This window comes from Octodon degus, unplaced genomic scaffold (assembly GCF_000260255.1).
Source record: "Octodon degus isolate 3935 unplaced genomic scaffold, OctDeg1.0 scaffold00007, whole genome shotgun sequence".
NCBI lineage: Eukaryota > Metazoa > Chordata > Mammalia > Rodentia > Octodontidae > Octodon > Octodon degus.
The window spans coordinates 31,361,426-31,376,036 of record NW_004524583.1 but is presented as its reverse complement, the minus strand read 5'-3'; the positions used below and the strand labels follow the sequence as shown (position 1 = coordinate 31,376,036).

At 51.4% G+C, this 14,611-nt stretch overlaps 1 protein-coding gene across 5 annotated transcripts in view; it reads left to right on the top strand.

Moving 5' to 3' along the window:
- The window catches only part of Dpf3 (double PHD fingers 3), a 268,746-nt gene that overhangs the window by 136,943 nt on the left and 117,192 nt on the right, over positions 1-14,611 (top strand). For all 5 annotated transcript variants that reach the window (XM_004624841.2, XM_023703322.1, XM_023703317.1 and 2 more), the window contains exons 4-5: positions 2,126-2,253; positions 10,344-10,439. In XM_004624841.2, coding sequence (XP_004624898.1) covers positions 2,126-2,253; positions 10,344-10,439 — 224 coding nt within the window. The remainder of the gene's footprint in view (positions 1-2,125; positions 2,254-10,343; positions 10,440-14,611) is intronic.

Sequence of the window (14,611 nt, the reverse complement as noted above, 5' to 3'; positions counted from 1 at the left end):
GCCACCATGCCCAGTCTCAATCGATGTTTCAGCGTGCCCCAGGACTGGGGCCAGCTTGGTTTGTGGTGCTGGGGATCAAACCCCAGCTGCTGGGTCTGCCTAAGCAGGTGCTTTAGTCCACTGAGCTGTCTGGATGGCCCTTCCTGAAGATTCTTGCAAGAGCTCTGCCTCTGTTTCTGTAGGAATGGCAGTAGGACTGGCTCCCTGGGGCACTCACCACCCCCTGTTGGTTCTTTCTGTCCTACCCACATGTCTGTTTTAGTCTCTAAATCTCAGGTTTCCCATTTCAGCAAGCTCCTTGCTTGCACTGCTGTTTGCTGGGGTGCCTCTGCTTCTTGCTCTTGTATCCATCTTAGGGTGGCTACCACCCTAAGTGTGCGCGTGCGTGCGTGCGTGTGTGTGTGTGTGTGAAGTCCAGGATCAGAGGAAAGGTTGGAGGAACTTTGCAGTAAATCGAAATGCACTCAGCAGGGCCGGGGAGATAGCTCAGTAGGGCCTGAGTTTAACCTCTGGTTCTGGAAAAAAAAAATACAACCAGCATACATTAGGCTTCTGTTATTTATTTTTTTGCGGAACCTGGGATTGAACTCAGGCCCTTGCACTTGCCAGGGAAATGCTCATTCCACTGAGCTGTTTTTATTTTTTAAAAGGCCTCTGATTGCTGGGAAATATGTTGTACTTTGATATTAAAAAAGATATATTTTAAAACAAATGAATCGATGTCGCCTTTGTCCCAGTCTCCCAGAACAGGGGATTGGACATAGACACTTGGGCTTGCCAGGGAAGTGCTTATTCTACTGAGCTATCTTCCTGGCTCAACTTCTGTGTTCCCCAGGCCACTGCTATAATAAAACTTGCCTACCAAAAAAAAAACCAAAACCAAAACCAAAACCAAACCAAACCAAAACAACAACAACAACAACAAAAAACCCCCAAAAAACAAAAGGCCTCTGGTAGGTTTGGAGTTTGGTAGGCATCTGAGGAAGGGATTTTGCTCTTCTCTCTGGTCTCAGAAGCAGAGATGTACCTGACTGCCATTGGTACCAGCTGGCCCAGTATGGTAACCTGCTATCCCCACAGTGATATTCCTGAGACAATTACAGCGAGTGATTTCAGCTCACGGTCTTAGAGGTCCCGGCCCGTGACCAAGCAGTCTCATCATTTTGGGCTCTGGCATGGATGCTGACTGCCAGTGGTGCGGCATGTGCGGCAGAGCCCACTGCTCGCCTCGTGGTCCGGAAGCGAAAGAGAGGTCAGCGACGAGATGGGGGTCACGCAGTCCTTTCAAGGGCACGTCCCTGGTGACCCGAGAAGCTCCCTTGTCTCCTGAAGCTTCTGCCCTCTCCCAGCTGGGCCACACTGTGCCCAGGCTTTAATGCATGGAGCTTTGGGGTCATTCAGTGTCAGAGGCTTAGCACCCAGTAACTTCAGTTGCGGTAGCTGATCAAATCTCAGTGCCTCCGGGAAAAATGCCCTGCAGTTCCCACTTCCCTCGTGCCCCGGAGTGTGGATACTCTGGCGTTCGTGGCTGCTCTGGGGCCTTCTGCGCTTTTGCCTTTTCCCTGGGCTTTCAAGCACTTCCCTGCTCCTGTGAGAGGGCAAGAACAGCCTCTGTTCTTATCTGCTGTCGCTTTACGCGGAGCCCTAGCAGAGCTCGCGGCCAACATGGCCAGGGAGGTCATGAGGTTGCCAGGGCAGAGCTATGACTGAGGGAGAAGATGCAACCATGGAGGCCGGTGTTGGTGTGCTGCCGAGCGCCTCCGCCCTTCATGTGAACGAACGCTTTTTGGCCCCACAGGACAACTGTGGCTCTGGGCCCTGTTGTCCTCCTCTGTGCATGGAGAAGCTTTAGGCTCCAGGAGCACGTTGCCCGCAGTCACACGGCCAAAGGCTCAGGCACCCCAATCCCACATGCCTGGTACTCTTTCTGCTGTGCCTCAGCTTTCTCTAGTTTGGGCTCTACCTGTGGGACGGTTATAAAACGAAAGCTCCCCCACCCCGTATTCCTCCTGTGCAGGCTGTTTGAGTCTTGCTCGGGATCTCTGGTCCGTGATGTCCTTAAGAACCATTCTTCCTCTCCCAGCTGCTCCTAGAGGCCTCACATGCCTTTCTGTGTCATTCTCAGAAGTGGAGCTGCCCCTGAAGAAAGATGGGTTCACCTCGGAAAGCACCACCCTGGAAGCCTTGCTGCGCGGTGAGGGCGTGGAGAAGAAAGTGGACGCCAGAGAAGAGGAGGGCAGCCAGGAGATCCAGGTAGCCCTGTGCCCTTGGGGCTGCTGCAGAGCAGCGGCCGAGTCTGGCTGTCATCCCAGCTGGGCCCCTAGAGCCGCTACCCGGAAGCTCACAAATTCTTGTCCAACTTAATGCAGGATTCACAGTAGTCCTAAATCTACTCTTCTCCTAGGTTCTCCCATTTCTCCATTCACAGTACATTTACTGAGCCTGCTGAGAACCAGGTGCTGTGTGCTGGGTGGTGGGGACGCGACGTGGGCCGCACGGGCTGTCCTCGCCCTGTGCCGCGAACGGCGCGTGCTCCGGCTCACTGCCCCCCGAGCGAGCCCTTGCCGGCCCTTCCTCACACCCTGGCCTCTGCTGCGGCTCCTACCGCTCAGGCTCCCCCTGGCTGGGCTGGCCCTCCCAGGCAGGCATGGTGGCTTCTGTGTTCTGTGCCCACTGCCTGCGCTTCAGCTCGGAGACACAGGATTATCGTGGTGTGACGTGCCGTTTCTCACTCCTCACTGGCCTTTTTTTTTTTTTTGGTGTTTTTGAGACAGGGTCTGGCTAGGCAAGTCAGGCTGGCCTTGAGCTCACTTTGCAGCCCAGTCTGGTCTTGAACTCACAATGATCCTCCTGCCTCAGCCTCCCGAGTGCTGGGATGACAGGTCCCCACACCTGGCTTCCTCGCTGGCCGTGAATCCCTATTAGCAAAGACAATGGTGGACATAGAATATTACAATAATATCACTTCATGCTAATATAAAATAATAGTACTAATAATTAAAAGAACTGAATTATATGCACATTAAATTTATGTTGCACACTAAATTTTATATTTTGTCATATTCATTGTATATTAGTTTTATATCCCATTAATTAATCTTTAATTAATTCACTGATTTATTAAAAAACAATTAAATTAAAAATGAAGACTCCACTTGGATTGGCCTGGTAAGGACCGCCAAGCTGCAAGCTCCCTCAGGGAGAGGGCTGCAGCGGTCGGGTTGCGCCGTCGGCCCCGTGCTCCGAGTCCCTCCAAGTCGGCGCGGAGGTGGCGCAGAGGCGGCGCCCAGGGCAGACCTCGGCTGGTCGCTGGAGCGGCCCCTCCCCCGCTGTTCCCGCTCTGAGATGAATGGTCGGGTCTTTTCCACTTAGTTACCACCTCCTGACTGATACTTTCTTTCCCTCTTCTACTTTCCATGAGTTCTAGCCAATCCTGGTGGAGATCTTCATTAACGGCAAGCTTTATTTGTCTGCCAAGACCTTGCAGTCTTCTTGAGGCAGGGTCTCCCTGTACAGCTCAGGCTGGCCCAAGGCTCACTCTGTAGCCCAGGCTGGTCTCAAGCTCACAGCGATCCTCCTGCCTCAGCCTCCCGAGTGCTGGGATCACAGGAGTGCGCCACCATGCCTGGCTCCCTTGCAGTCATTTCTGACTGCTATCTCTCACATCTCACATCCATGTACCAGGAATCCTGTCGCCTTCAGCGTAAATCCAGAGCATGACCGCTTCCCCCACATCATCACTGCTACTGGTGTCCAGGCCACTGTCATCTCTTCCTAGAGTTCTGTAGGACCTTCTTAATGGTCATTCTGCTCATGCTCCACAAGGTGTCTTTAAAATGATTCTTTAAGTTTTATTTATTTAGTGTTTCTTTTTGAGACAGGGTCTTACTATGCAGCTTGGACTCATAGCGATCCTCCTGTCCCAGCCTCCTCAGCGCTGGGATTACAAGTGTGTGCCACCACACCCACTGGTTTTGGGGATGGCACGGGGCGCCTGGGGTTCCGGGGCCTGCACAGCACGTGGCATCAAGGATCGAACCCTGGTCCTTGCACTTGCCAGGCAGGCGCTTACTGCTGTGCTGTCTCCCCAGCCCCAAAATGATTCTTTTTAAAGTAAGAATTTTAATTTGCATCTCTTGAATGACCCTTCAATGATGTTGAACATTTTTTCATGTATTTATTTGCCATTTATATTTCTTCATCTGAGAAGTGTGTATTCATCTCAGATGCCCATTTTTGGACTGGGTCTTTGAATTTTGGGGTCCTGATTTTGTAACATTCTTTATCTGTTCTAGGTAGGAGTCTGTCTGAGGGTCAGTTGGCTAAATTTTTTCCCCAGTTCGTGGGTTTTCTTTTTCTCTGTTGGTGATTTCTTTGGATGTGCAAAAGCTTTCCAATAAGATGAGATCCCAGCTGTTGATTCTTTGAAGTGTTTCCCACACAGTTTAGTTTAACAGCACTGAGATGCCATCTCACCCCGGCGGAACAGCTAAGAAATCAGCCAGTACCAAATCCTGATGAGGCTGTGGGGGAGAGGGAACCCTTCTCCACTCTTGGTGGGAGTGCAGACTGGTACAGCCTATGTGGAAATCAGTGTGGACAGTCCTCAAAAAACTAAGGGTAGAGGTCCCGTTCTACCCAGCTATTCCCCTTCTGGGTTTGTTTCCAGAAGAATTGAAAACATCATACCACAGCGATATAGGTGCCCCTGCGTTTATAGCAGCGCAATCTGTCACAGCTAAATCTTGGAAACAATCCAAATGCCCATCAACGGAGGAACGGATAAAAAAGGTATGGTAGTTTTTATACAATAGAATATTACTCAGCTATAAAGAAAGATAAACTCAAGGCTTTTGTAGATAAATGGATGCAACTAGGGACTGTACTCAGAGTGTGGTAAGTGGGACCCACATGTGTAAGCGTCATCTTGTCTCAGGAGTGTGAGAACCTGAGAGAGTAAATACAATGTGAGAGGCACAGTAGATGCTGTGAAAGGGAGAGAAACTGCCTAATGGGAGAGAATAGCTGGGGAGGGGGAATGGAGAACAGAAAGGTAAGAGGAAGGGGAAAAGAAAGTACACACACATGCACAAGACAGCTAAAATAATGGTACTACTAACTTCTATTGGTTTATTGAAAGGAACAGTTAATGCTCAATTTAAAAAAAATTTTTGACCTATTTTGCGTGCTTATATCTGGTTATCAGGACGACTCATTTGAAGATAATAATACACAGTATAACAACCATTGTTGTTTTCTTGTCGCTTGTTCTGAAATTCTGTATCGTTTTTAATTTTCTTTTTAAAAAATTTCCTTTAAAATAAAACTAAACTGAAATGAAATAAGAATCTCGATTCATAGCAGAACTGAGAGGTAGGCACAGGGTGTTCCCGTGTGCCTCCTGCCCGCCCCCCACGGGCGCAGCCCCCGGCATCAGTCTTCCACTGAGCTTGGTATCGATGAGCCTGCAGTGACGCATCAGTGTCCCCAGTGCCTGGCTTATGTTGGGCTCATCTTGGTGCTGGACAGCCCCTGAGCTGGAGAACTGTGCGAGGACAAGTGGCCACCGTTGTGGCATCATGCACAACATTTCAGTGCCATAAGCAGCCTGCACTCCGCTATATGTTCCTTCTTCCCTGTCCCCCTTTGTCTCTCCCTCTTTACCTCCCTCTCTCCCTCCTTCTCTCTCTTTGTCCCTCCCTTTGTCCATCCCTTCCTTCCTCCTTTCCTTTCTTCCTCCCTCCCTCCCTTCCTTTGTCCCTCCCTTTGTCCCTCCCTCCCTCCCTCTCTCCTTTTGTCCCTCTCTCCTTCTCTCCCTTTGTCCCTTTGACCCTCTCTCCCTTTGTCCCTCCTTCCCTCCCTCCCTTTGTCCGTCCCTCCCTCCCTCCCTCTCTCCCTTTGTCCCTCCCTCCCTCCCTCCCAATTCCTAGCAGTGCCTGCTTGGTCTTCTCACGTGGGGTATCGCTTTACCTTTTCCAAGTGTCGTCCAGGTGGGATCTCATAGTCTATTCAGATTGGCTCTTTGCGCTTAGGGAAACGCCTCCTTGTCCTTATGTGGCTTGGTAGCCTGTCTCTTTTTCCTGGGGAATAGTATTGCATTGTCTGGATGAGCCACCGGAGTGGAAGCCTTTTAAAGGTTGGCTTCTGCCATTCTTGTATTCGGAACCCTGCAGTGGTCACTGTCGTCCGCTCTGAAAGCAAGGCCCTCAAACTGCTCTCTGATGGCTGCTCTCCTGTGCTCCTCACGCCTTCTGCTCCAGGGTTCCCGCTCCAGGCCTTGGCTGCTCCGGCTGCCCCAGCCACGTCCCCGCCTGGGTTTTTGCTCTGGCCCTTGGCCCTGCCCGAGGCTCCTCCCCGCTCTGCCCGCTCCTGCTCGAGCTCCTTGCTCTTGCCCCTTCTCTGGCAAGTACCCGGACCTCAGCATCTGCACCACCTGCTCCCCCGCCACTGTTCACTCCTCTCTTTCCTTCACCCCCATCTGTTGTACTCTGAAGGTTTTTCACTTCTCATAGTCTCAGTTAGTGTCTGTTTTCTTCGACTGAACGTGAACTTCCCGAGGCCAGAGCTGAGCTGGTGTGTTTCGTCAGCTGTGTGTCACTAGAGGTGGAGTGCATAGGCTCTACATTTTCCTTCATTTTCATTTATTCTTCTCACCAAGTTTAAAGAGGAGTTCCCCTGGACAGACGATGTCCTGGGTGCTGAGGACATGGAAGGACCAGGACAGATCTGACTCTGCAACTCATAGAGACAGAAAAGAAGTAAATAAAATAATTTCATGTTTGGACAAATGCCGAGCAGCCAAATGCCACAAGAACAAGCAGCGCGAGGATTCAGTGGAAGGGGGGTTCTAGAGGGTCCTAAGTGAGGTGAGGGGTTCAGCCTTGGTCCTATGCGAAGAGAAGACCCAGCACAGAGCGACTCCTGGGGAAGAATCTTCTGGAAGGCGGCAGGGTCCAGGAGCCTGGGGCAGGTTAGAGCTTGTCATGTGGAGAGGACTGATGGAAAGCCGGTGTGGCCAGAGCAGGGTGCACAGGGGTGGGAGGGACAGAGGGGTCCAGGGTGAAGGTGGCCAGGCCTGTGGGAGCCAGGCCCTGGGGGCAGGGAGGTGGCTTTTGGGTTCCCGTGCAATGGAAAAAGAAGCCAATTGCAGGATTTCTTTCTTTCTTTCTTTCTTTCTTTCTTTCTTTCTTTCTTTCTTTCTTTCTTTCTTTCTTTCTTTCTTTTTTTTAAATGTATTTGGTACAGGGTCTCACTACGTAGCTCAGACTCAGCGATCCTCCTATTTTTAGCCTCCCCAGCATTGGCATTATAACTGGAGGATTTTGGTTCTGGCAGTGAATTTATTCGTCATCAAGATTCCTCTGGCTCCGCATGGAGAGGAGAGGAACAGGGCCAACGCTGGAGGGCGGGACAGTGGATCTTTGGAGTCATCCTGGCCAGCGATTATGAAGTCTCTAGAAAGGATTTTTTATAACATAACCCCCCACCCCATTACTGTCACTGTAAAGACTGTTTAGAGTAACAGAAAGGTTATTTTAAAATGTGTTTATTTTCCAGATGATGACCTTGGGCAAGGCCTGCTGGTATGTCGCAGGGCACGAGCTGATTCTGTGTGGGACTACCCCTGTCCTTCACTCCTAACCGGGGCTCCCCCTGCTTCCTGAGCCTTGGAATGACTGTTGTTTGTGGGGACCTCCTGGCTCCTCCCAAGGGACGAGTTGTATAAAGAAACTCCTGGGGTCAGGGCCACCCGGCAGGAAGTGCAGAATGCGGGCCGCTGCCAGCACGTCTGAGGCCCGGGCGTGGACGGGAGGTTCTAGAGTCCCCAAGGAGCTGATGGGAAGGGGAGGGACGAAGCCTTGGGGCGAAGAGAAGTCTGTTCACTCTGGACATGGAGGCCCCGTGGCGTGCCTACCTCTCGCCTTCCAGCCCAGGAGCATGCTAGGAATGTAAACACCCTCACAGTACCAAGTGACGGTGGCGTCAGCATGCGCTGAGTTGCCAGAGGCAGCGGCCTTTACGTTCCAGACTCAGAGTTTACCACGATTGAATGACTCCAAGATCCAGAAAGTTGTGAGGTAGCTATACAATTGGCAACAATAGTCCTAATAACTGTACCTTATGTTTAGACTCTGCTTTTGTCACTGAAGGCCACGTTGCGCCTGTCCTGTCATTGTCTGGCCTGGCTTTTGCTAGTATCCCCCTGGCTGGTCAGGAAGCTGAGAACCTTACTCTGGACTGGGGCCAGCATTCCTAGCTAGGAGTAGAGGGTGTGTCCTGCGGACAGATTGTTTCTCCGTTCAGTGGCTAAGGCTGGCCTAGAGACCCACGTGTGCTGTTGGGTGGTGGTTCCCCAACAAAACCTAGAGAAGCCAGAGAAGAATTTATTAGAACTGCCTTGGGCTCCTTGGAAGGACTGTAGCTGGGGCGCAGGAGCTTGGCAGAAAGGCCGCGCTGAAGGTCACCGGCATCTCCCTCCTGGTGTCGCAGAGCTGTGTCCTGGCCAGGCAGTCCCGTGGACAGTGGTGGTGTCATCATTTGCTCATGCGCTGCACACACCATCCCTACATGTATGGTGGTGTCATCCTGGCATGTGGTGCCTGCCCACCTTCCCAGTGTCACCTCCGTTGTCTATCCCTGAGCCATGGGGCTCTGCTCACCCATCTCTTGCTCCCTGGGCAGGCCAGGGTTCGCCTTGGCTCAGGGAGTTTTCTCTCTGCCTGGCACTCTCTTCTGTTCTGTCCCCATCCCCAAGGTTACTTTTTGCCACTTGTCCACATCTCACCGGCCTTTGTCACAGTCCCAAAAGCCTTCTCTGATCCCCAGCTTATGTAAAATTCCTTTCTCCTGCCTTCTTAGAGCTACTTGAACTTGCCTGTCACTGTTTCGATAGCAGTTGGAATTATATAGTTGTGTATGTCATTTCAGTCTATCCTCCTTTCACCAGAGTTATTAAAACAGACCTTAAGATCCGTCTGGGCCAGGACTGTACCCATTCTGCACCTCGCCTGACGTAAGGCCTGCTACGCAGTCAGTGCTCGTGCAATGTTTGCACACGAATGGATGAATTCCTGTTCTGTAATTGGGGACCCTGAGACGAGAAGACGTGATTTGTCTGAGGTCTCACAGTGAGCTCGTGAAGAAACCCTGGGGGCCCCCGACATGGAGTTCAGTGAGATTGAAGCCCTTCCCTTTTCCTCTTTTCTACCTTCCACGGTGGGAGCTGGGTCCTCTGCCATGACCTCCTATCCTTCCCTTAAGCCTGGAGCACACACCTTGGCTCCTCGTGCCCTCTCTCCTGGAGGGCGTGAGCTGCATAGGCCCCTACAGAAAAATGCCCACTGAGCTACACCTTGGAATTCAGCCCTGAGGGCTGAGGAATGAAGGGGAAGCTGAGCTCCTGAGCCTGAGCTTGCTCTGTCGTGGCTTCTTGGTTTGGTCATAAACAGTTGAAACGGTTTTGGGCCTCAGTTTGTTTTACTTATGTATTTATAATCTTTTATTTATTTATTGGTACATGTTCTCACTACACAGCTTGGACTCATAGAGATCCTCCTGTCTCAGCCTCCCCATTCTAGCCTGTAGTATGACTCTGAAAACTGTTGTAGAGAGATCATTTGGGTTCATGATTTTTAACTCCTTAGGTTGTAATAACATTTATTTTTCTTTAAAATAACAATAGATCACCTCACCTCACCTCACTACATTTCATCTCATTTTACCTCACCTCCTCCCTCACCTCACCTCATATCACCACATCTCACCTCACCTCACCTTATCTGAGACAGGATCTTGCTATGTAGCTCAGGTGGGCCTTGAACCCCTGGTGATCCTTCTGCCTCAGCCTTCCGAATGCTGGAACTTCAGGCATTCTTATGAGTTGCACATTAATATTACATTCCGGTCAAAGGCACAGCACATTACTTGGTCAGGGTTCCAGAAAGGTAGGGAAAGGAGAAACATATTTTTGTATTTCTTAGTTGGCCCTTTAGCCATGCAAAAATTAATTACATTAAAGGGGTCAGTTTTGCCAGGATTGTGCTATAGGTCTGCAATCCCAGCATTCTGCGAGGCTGAGGTAGGAAGATTGCAAGTTCAAACCCAACCTGAGTGATTTAGTGACTGAATGGATCCTATTAAAAAAAAAATTAAAAAGGCCTTGGCCTTTGGTTCAATCCCCAGGACTATAAAACAAAATAAAATGAAACAAAGCAAAGCAAAATCCAAACAAAGTAAGACACCAGTACCAGTGACCAAGGGGCGCTCTCCCCAAGTTACCCTCTGCTGTTTTTTCCTTCGGATTGTGTTTCTCAACTCTTCTGTTGACTTTCTTGTTATTCCAGAGAGTTTTGGAAAATGATGAAAACGTAGATGAAGGGAATGAAGAAGAGGACCTAGAGGAGGATATTCCCAAGCGGAAGAACAGGACCCGAGGACGGGTGAGTGGGGGGACCAGGAGGGTGGGGAGAGACCAGAGAGTGGCGGCTGGGCGATAGCTGGTGCGGACCTGTGTTCCACGTACCTCTGCGGCGAGGTCGTCCTCGTGTCCGAGGGTGGACCCGGAAAGCACTCAGAGGAGCTGTCGTCCGTCCGTCCGTCCGTGTGACAGCCTGGAAGTAGTTAGCGCTGTGAGGAGGGGGGAGGGGAGGCAGAGCCGCTCTGAGGGAGGATGGGCGTGAGGACGTGTGGCTGCCGTGCTCACCACTGCCAGAGAGGAGGCTGTGAGCTTCCTGCCCTCCCGTGTGAGGGAGCTTTCTTTTGGCAACAACCGAACACCCATGACTTAAGGGCGATCAAGCCTGGCTCACGGCTCAGGGTGCCATTCCATGGCCTGCTGGCTCCCTGGCAGGAGCACTTGTGCAAGGGTATGCCAGAACAAAGATGCTGGCTTCGTGGCAGAGCCGGGGAAGAGTGCCAGGAGGGGGGGGGGTCAGGCACTGCAGTGGCCCCAAGGCCACTCCTCCGTGACCCGCCAAGTCACATCTGCAAGGGTGCTTCACTGATCCTCCGGGCATTCCTTAACCTGGTCGGGTTGACACGGCAGTGAGCAGTCACCTTACTGTCCTTGGGGTTGTCCAGAATGCAGAGCCAGGACCCTTCCCTAGGCAGCATTGGGTGCTTACTGAGAAAGCAGGCAGCCACGGTTTGTGGTCCCCAGGGAGCTGGGCGTGACCTTTGGAGGCTTATGTATTGGGACAGGCAAGGAAGGGGTCTGAGCTGGAGGATGGCGGAGGGAGCCCCTCGGGGTTGGAGGAGTGACGACACTGAAGTGGTCCCCGAGGGGGAGGGAGCAGGCTGGGAGGTCAGGTGGGCTCTGCAGAGGCCTGCCGTGTAGTCCGAAGGGACTTCTGTGCTGGTGTTAAGGGTTCTGCAGGGACATAGCACAGAAGTTGGGTACAGTGGCCCCGAAGGGGCGGGCTGCAGCTCCCCATCAGAGAGCTCGTTCTTTTAGGCCGGAGGCTCTGGCTTCCACAGGCTCTTGGTGGGACTCATCCCGCTTCGAGCAAAGAGCTTAGTCTTGTGCGTCCCGTGATTTGGGCCCGGTAATAGTCTCGGCAAGCCTCCTGCTCTCACGGTTCCATGCGGTATGAACCAGTAGCACACAGAGCTAACCGAGATGTAGATTCCAGGGCCTGAACCCGGAGGCTCTGATTTAGCAGCCCGGGGTAGGGCTTGGATGTCCGCGGCGGCCAGCTGCCGGGATGGCTGCGTGCAGCACAGCGCCGCCTGCTCTGTGCGCTGCGCTGCTTGCACCTCGCGACAGGACCCGGGCGTTCTCCAGCTGATGCCCCGTCCCCAGGGGTCACCAAGCGCCTGCCTTACCAGGGCTTTGGCTCTTTCATCTCATCTGTTCTCTTCTCTTTGTTTTTGTTGGCTTATGTGTTGGCCCGATGCTCCGCCACTCCCAGAGCATCTGAGAGCAAATGCTGGCACTTTCTCAGGCACCTCAGCGTGCACCCTCAGTAGGTGGCACCTTCATACTCGGTAAACACAACCACTGTCCTCATCTGTTAGTGATCTCTGACCATCCCCCGCCCCCCCAAGCCTGGCTTTTTGTTTTGTTTAAAGCTTCATCTCACTTAGCCTACACGCGCCTCTCCCTCATTACACGCGTCCTCCTCCCTCCAGGCCGTTTATCCTGTTCCTCACAGGATCTCTCCTGCTCTAGATTCGGTGGGCTGTGGCATTTTGTGCCATCCTCTATCCACTAGTATTGCCCCAAAACTGGTCCAGTAAGTTCCCTCCTCTGTGGTTTCAGTTTCCACAGTTTTCGTTACCTGTGGTCAGCTGCAGCATGAAAACGCTAAGTGAAAAGTTAGAGAAATGAGCAATTCATAAGTTTCAAGTTGTTGCCCTTCCTGGGGCCGGGCAGCCGGCTCGGTGATCTGAGCGTCGGCCTGAGGAGCACAAAGACCCGGGTTTGATCTGGTACTGCTACAAAGACTGGGTGTGGTGGTGCACGCCTGCAATCCCAGCACTCAGGAGGCTGAGGCAGGAGCATCGTTGCAAGTTCAAGAGCAGCCTGGGCCACAAAGTGAGCACAAGACTGGTCGGAACAATACCTCTTATTATATTTTTATTTTAATTATATTTAAAATTATATTTTGACTACATTAGGTTAAATAAATATACTATTAGAATTAAATGCTCCTATCTCTTTTTTATTTTAATTTTTTTTCCTTTTTTTTGTGTGTGTATTTTAGGGAAGATCTACAGGGTGTTCAGGGTTTCACTACTAGATTGGACTCATAGTGATCCGCCTGTTTACAGCCTCCCAAGAGCTGGGATTACAGCCCCGTGCCACCACGCCCAGTCTCAATTGCCATCTCAGCGCACCCCAGGAGTGGGGCCGCCACAGCAGGCCCAGGGGTTGAACCCCCGGTCCCTGCACCTGCTTGCAGGTGCTTTAATCCACTGAGCTAGTTGGCTGGCTCTTATTTTAAATTTAGATTGCAAAATTTTTTTGTGGGGCTGCGTACTGAACTCAGGGAACATCCATGCCAATCATGAGTTCGACCACAGCTATACTCCCAGCTCTTCTTTTTTAAATGTGGCTACTGGAAAAATCAAAATGACACATATGGCTCACATTGTAGTCCTCTTGGCCAGAGCTTCTTTCATTCTGGTAAAGTTATATTATTACCTCAAGAGGTTAAGTAACATGTTCAAGGTCACCCAACCTAGTCATAAAGGAGCAAGGTTTGAACGCTAGTCTGGGTTTTTCTCACTGGGCCTGGGCCCGGCATGCAGCCAAAGTCCCATTCATTGAATAAATAGTTGAATGATGCAAAACAAAAGTCATATTTCAACTTCAGGGGTCGGGGAGATGGCTCAGTAGGATAAGCGCTTGACTGGCAAATGCAAGGATCTGAGTTCAATCCCCGGTTCCACCAAAAAACAACAAAAACAACAACAACAACAACAAACCAAAACAACAACAACAACAACAAAACACAATCAACTTCAGAGAGAAAAGGCCTGGACATGGGACTGTGCGGGCCCCAGACTTGGGGTCTTCCTGATGCTGGACAAATGGCAACTCATGGCTCCTTGGAGTATGGTGACACTGTGGACATGTCACCCATGCTGGGAGCTACAGAGAGACTCAGAGGGTGGGGCTCACCTCACTGTGGAAATACGTGTGTGAAGCTGCTTTATTCACAGCATCGACTAGGCTGGCCGGCTCTCCTTACAGTGGCCGATTCCAGCTCCTGCTGAGACGGGAGAACAGCCACGCCCACATCCGTTGTCCGACTGCCTGAGTCCCTCAGCGTGGTCCTGGGCGGCAGCTTCAGCATCACCAAAGCTTGCTAGGCATGCAGGGCCAAGGCTCCACCCCAGTGGGCCGGTTAGGTCTGCACATTGACCACCCCGGGCTCTCTGTGGGCTAAGGGAGCGCTCACAAGACGCACTCTGCATTACTGGAATGTCTACCTGTCTCAGTCACCTTCTTGTTGCAAAGACAAAATACCTGACATCTGCAAGCTGAAGAAGAGAGATTTGTTTTAGTTCCCAGTTTGTACAGGCTTTAATCCATGGTCAGCTGGCTCCAAGGTCAGCAGCGTGGCAGCGTGGCCTCAGAGAGGAAAAACAGTCCATGGCAGGCCAGGTAGGAAGCAGCAGGCACCCAGCCTCCCTTTCCCTTTTATTACACTCGGGCTGCAAGCCTGTTGATTGGTGGCACTCATGTCTGGGTTAGGCTCCCCTAACAGCGACACCCAGAAGTATGCGAAATCATCTGGTGGGCTAATTTAGTTGTCCCCTACCCTTAATCCAGCCAGCTCTATAAAGCCTCCTGTACAAGCTCATGAAACTTTTGGGGCCATCTAGGTGTAAGCCCTAACAATGCCATGAATTCACACCATAGCTCTACCACTTGCTGTATGTGGAGAGAATTATGGAACCACTTACCTTAGCCAAATGGAGTAAGTGTTGCAGGCCTGTTTCTTATCAATAACTAAAATAGGAGTAATAGCCCAGCAAATTCTGAGAGCTTAAAAAGGCTAGATACCGTTAGGAGGGTGCAAGCACAAGAAGCGACCGTCAGCGCTTTGACCGGTGTGCTCCTGAGGGTGGAGGGCAGCTCAAACCGAACAGTTCACAGTTGTGT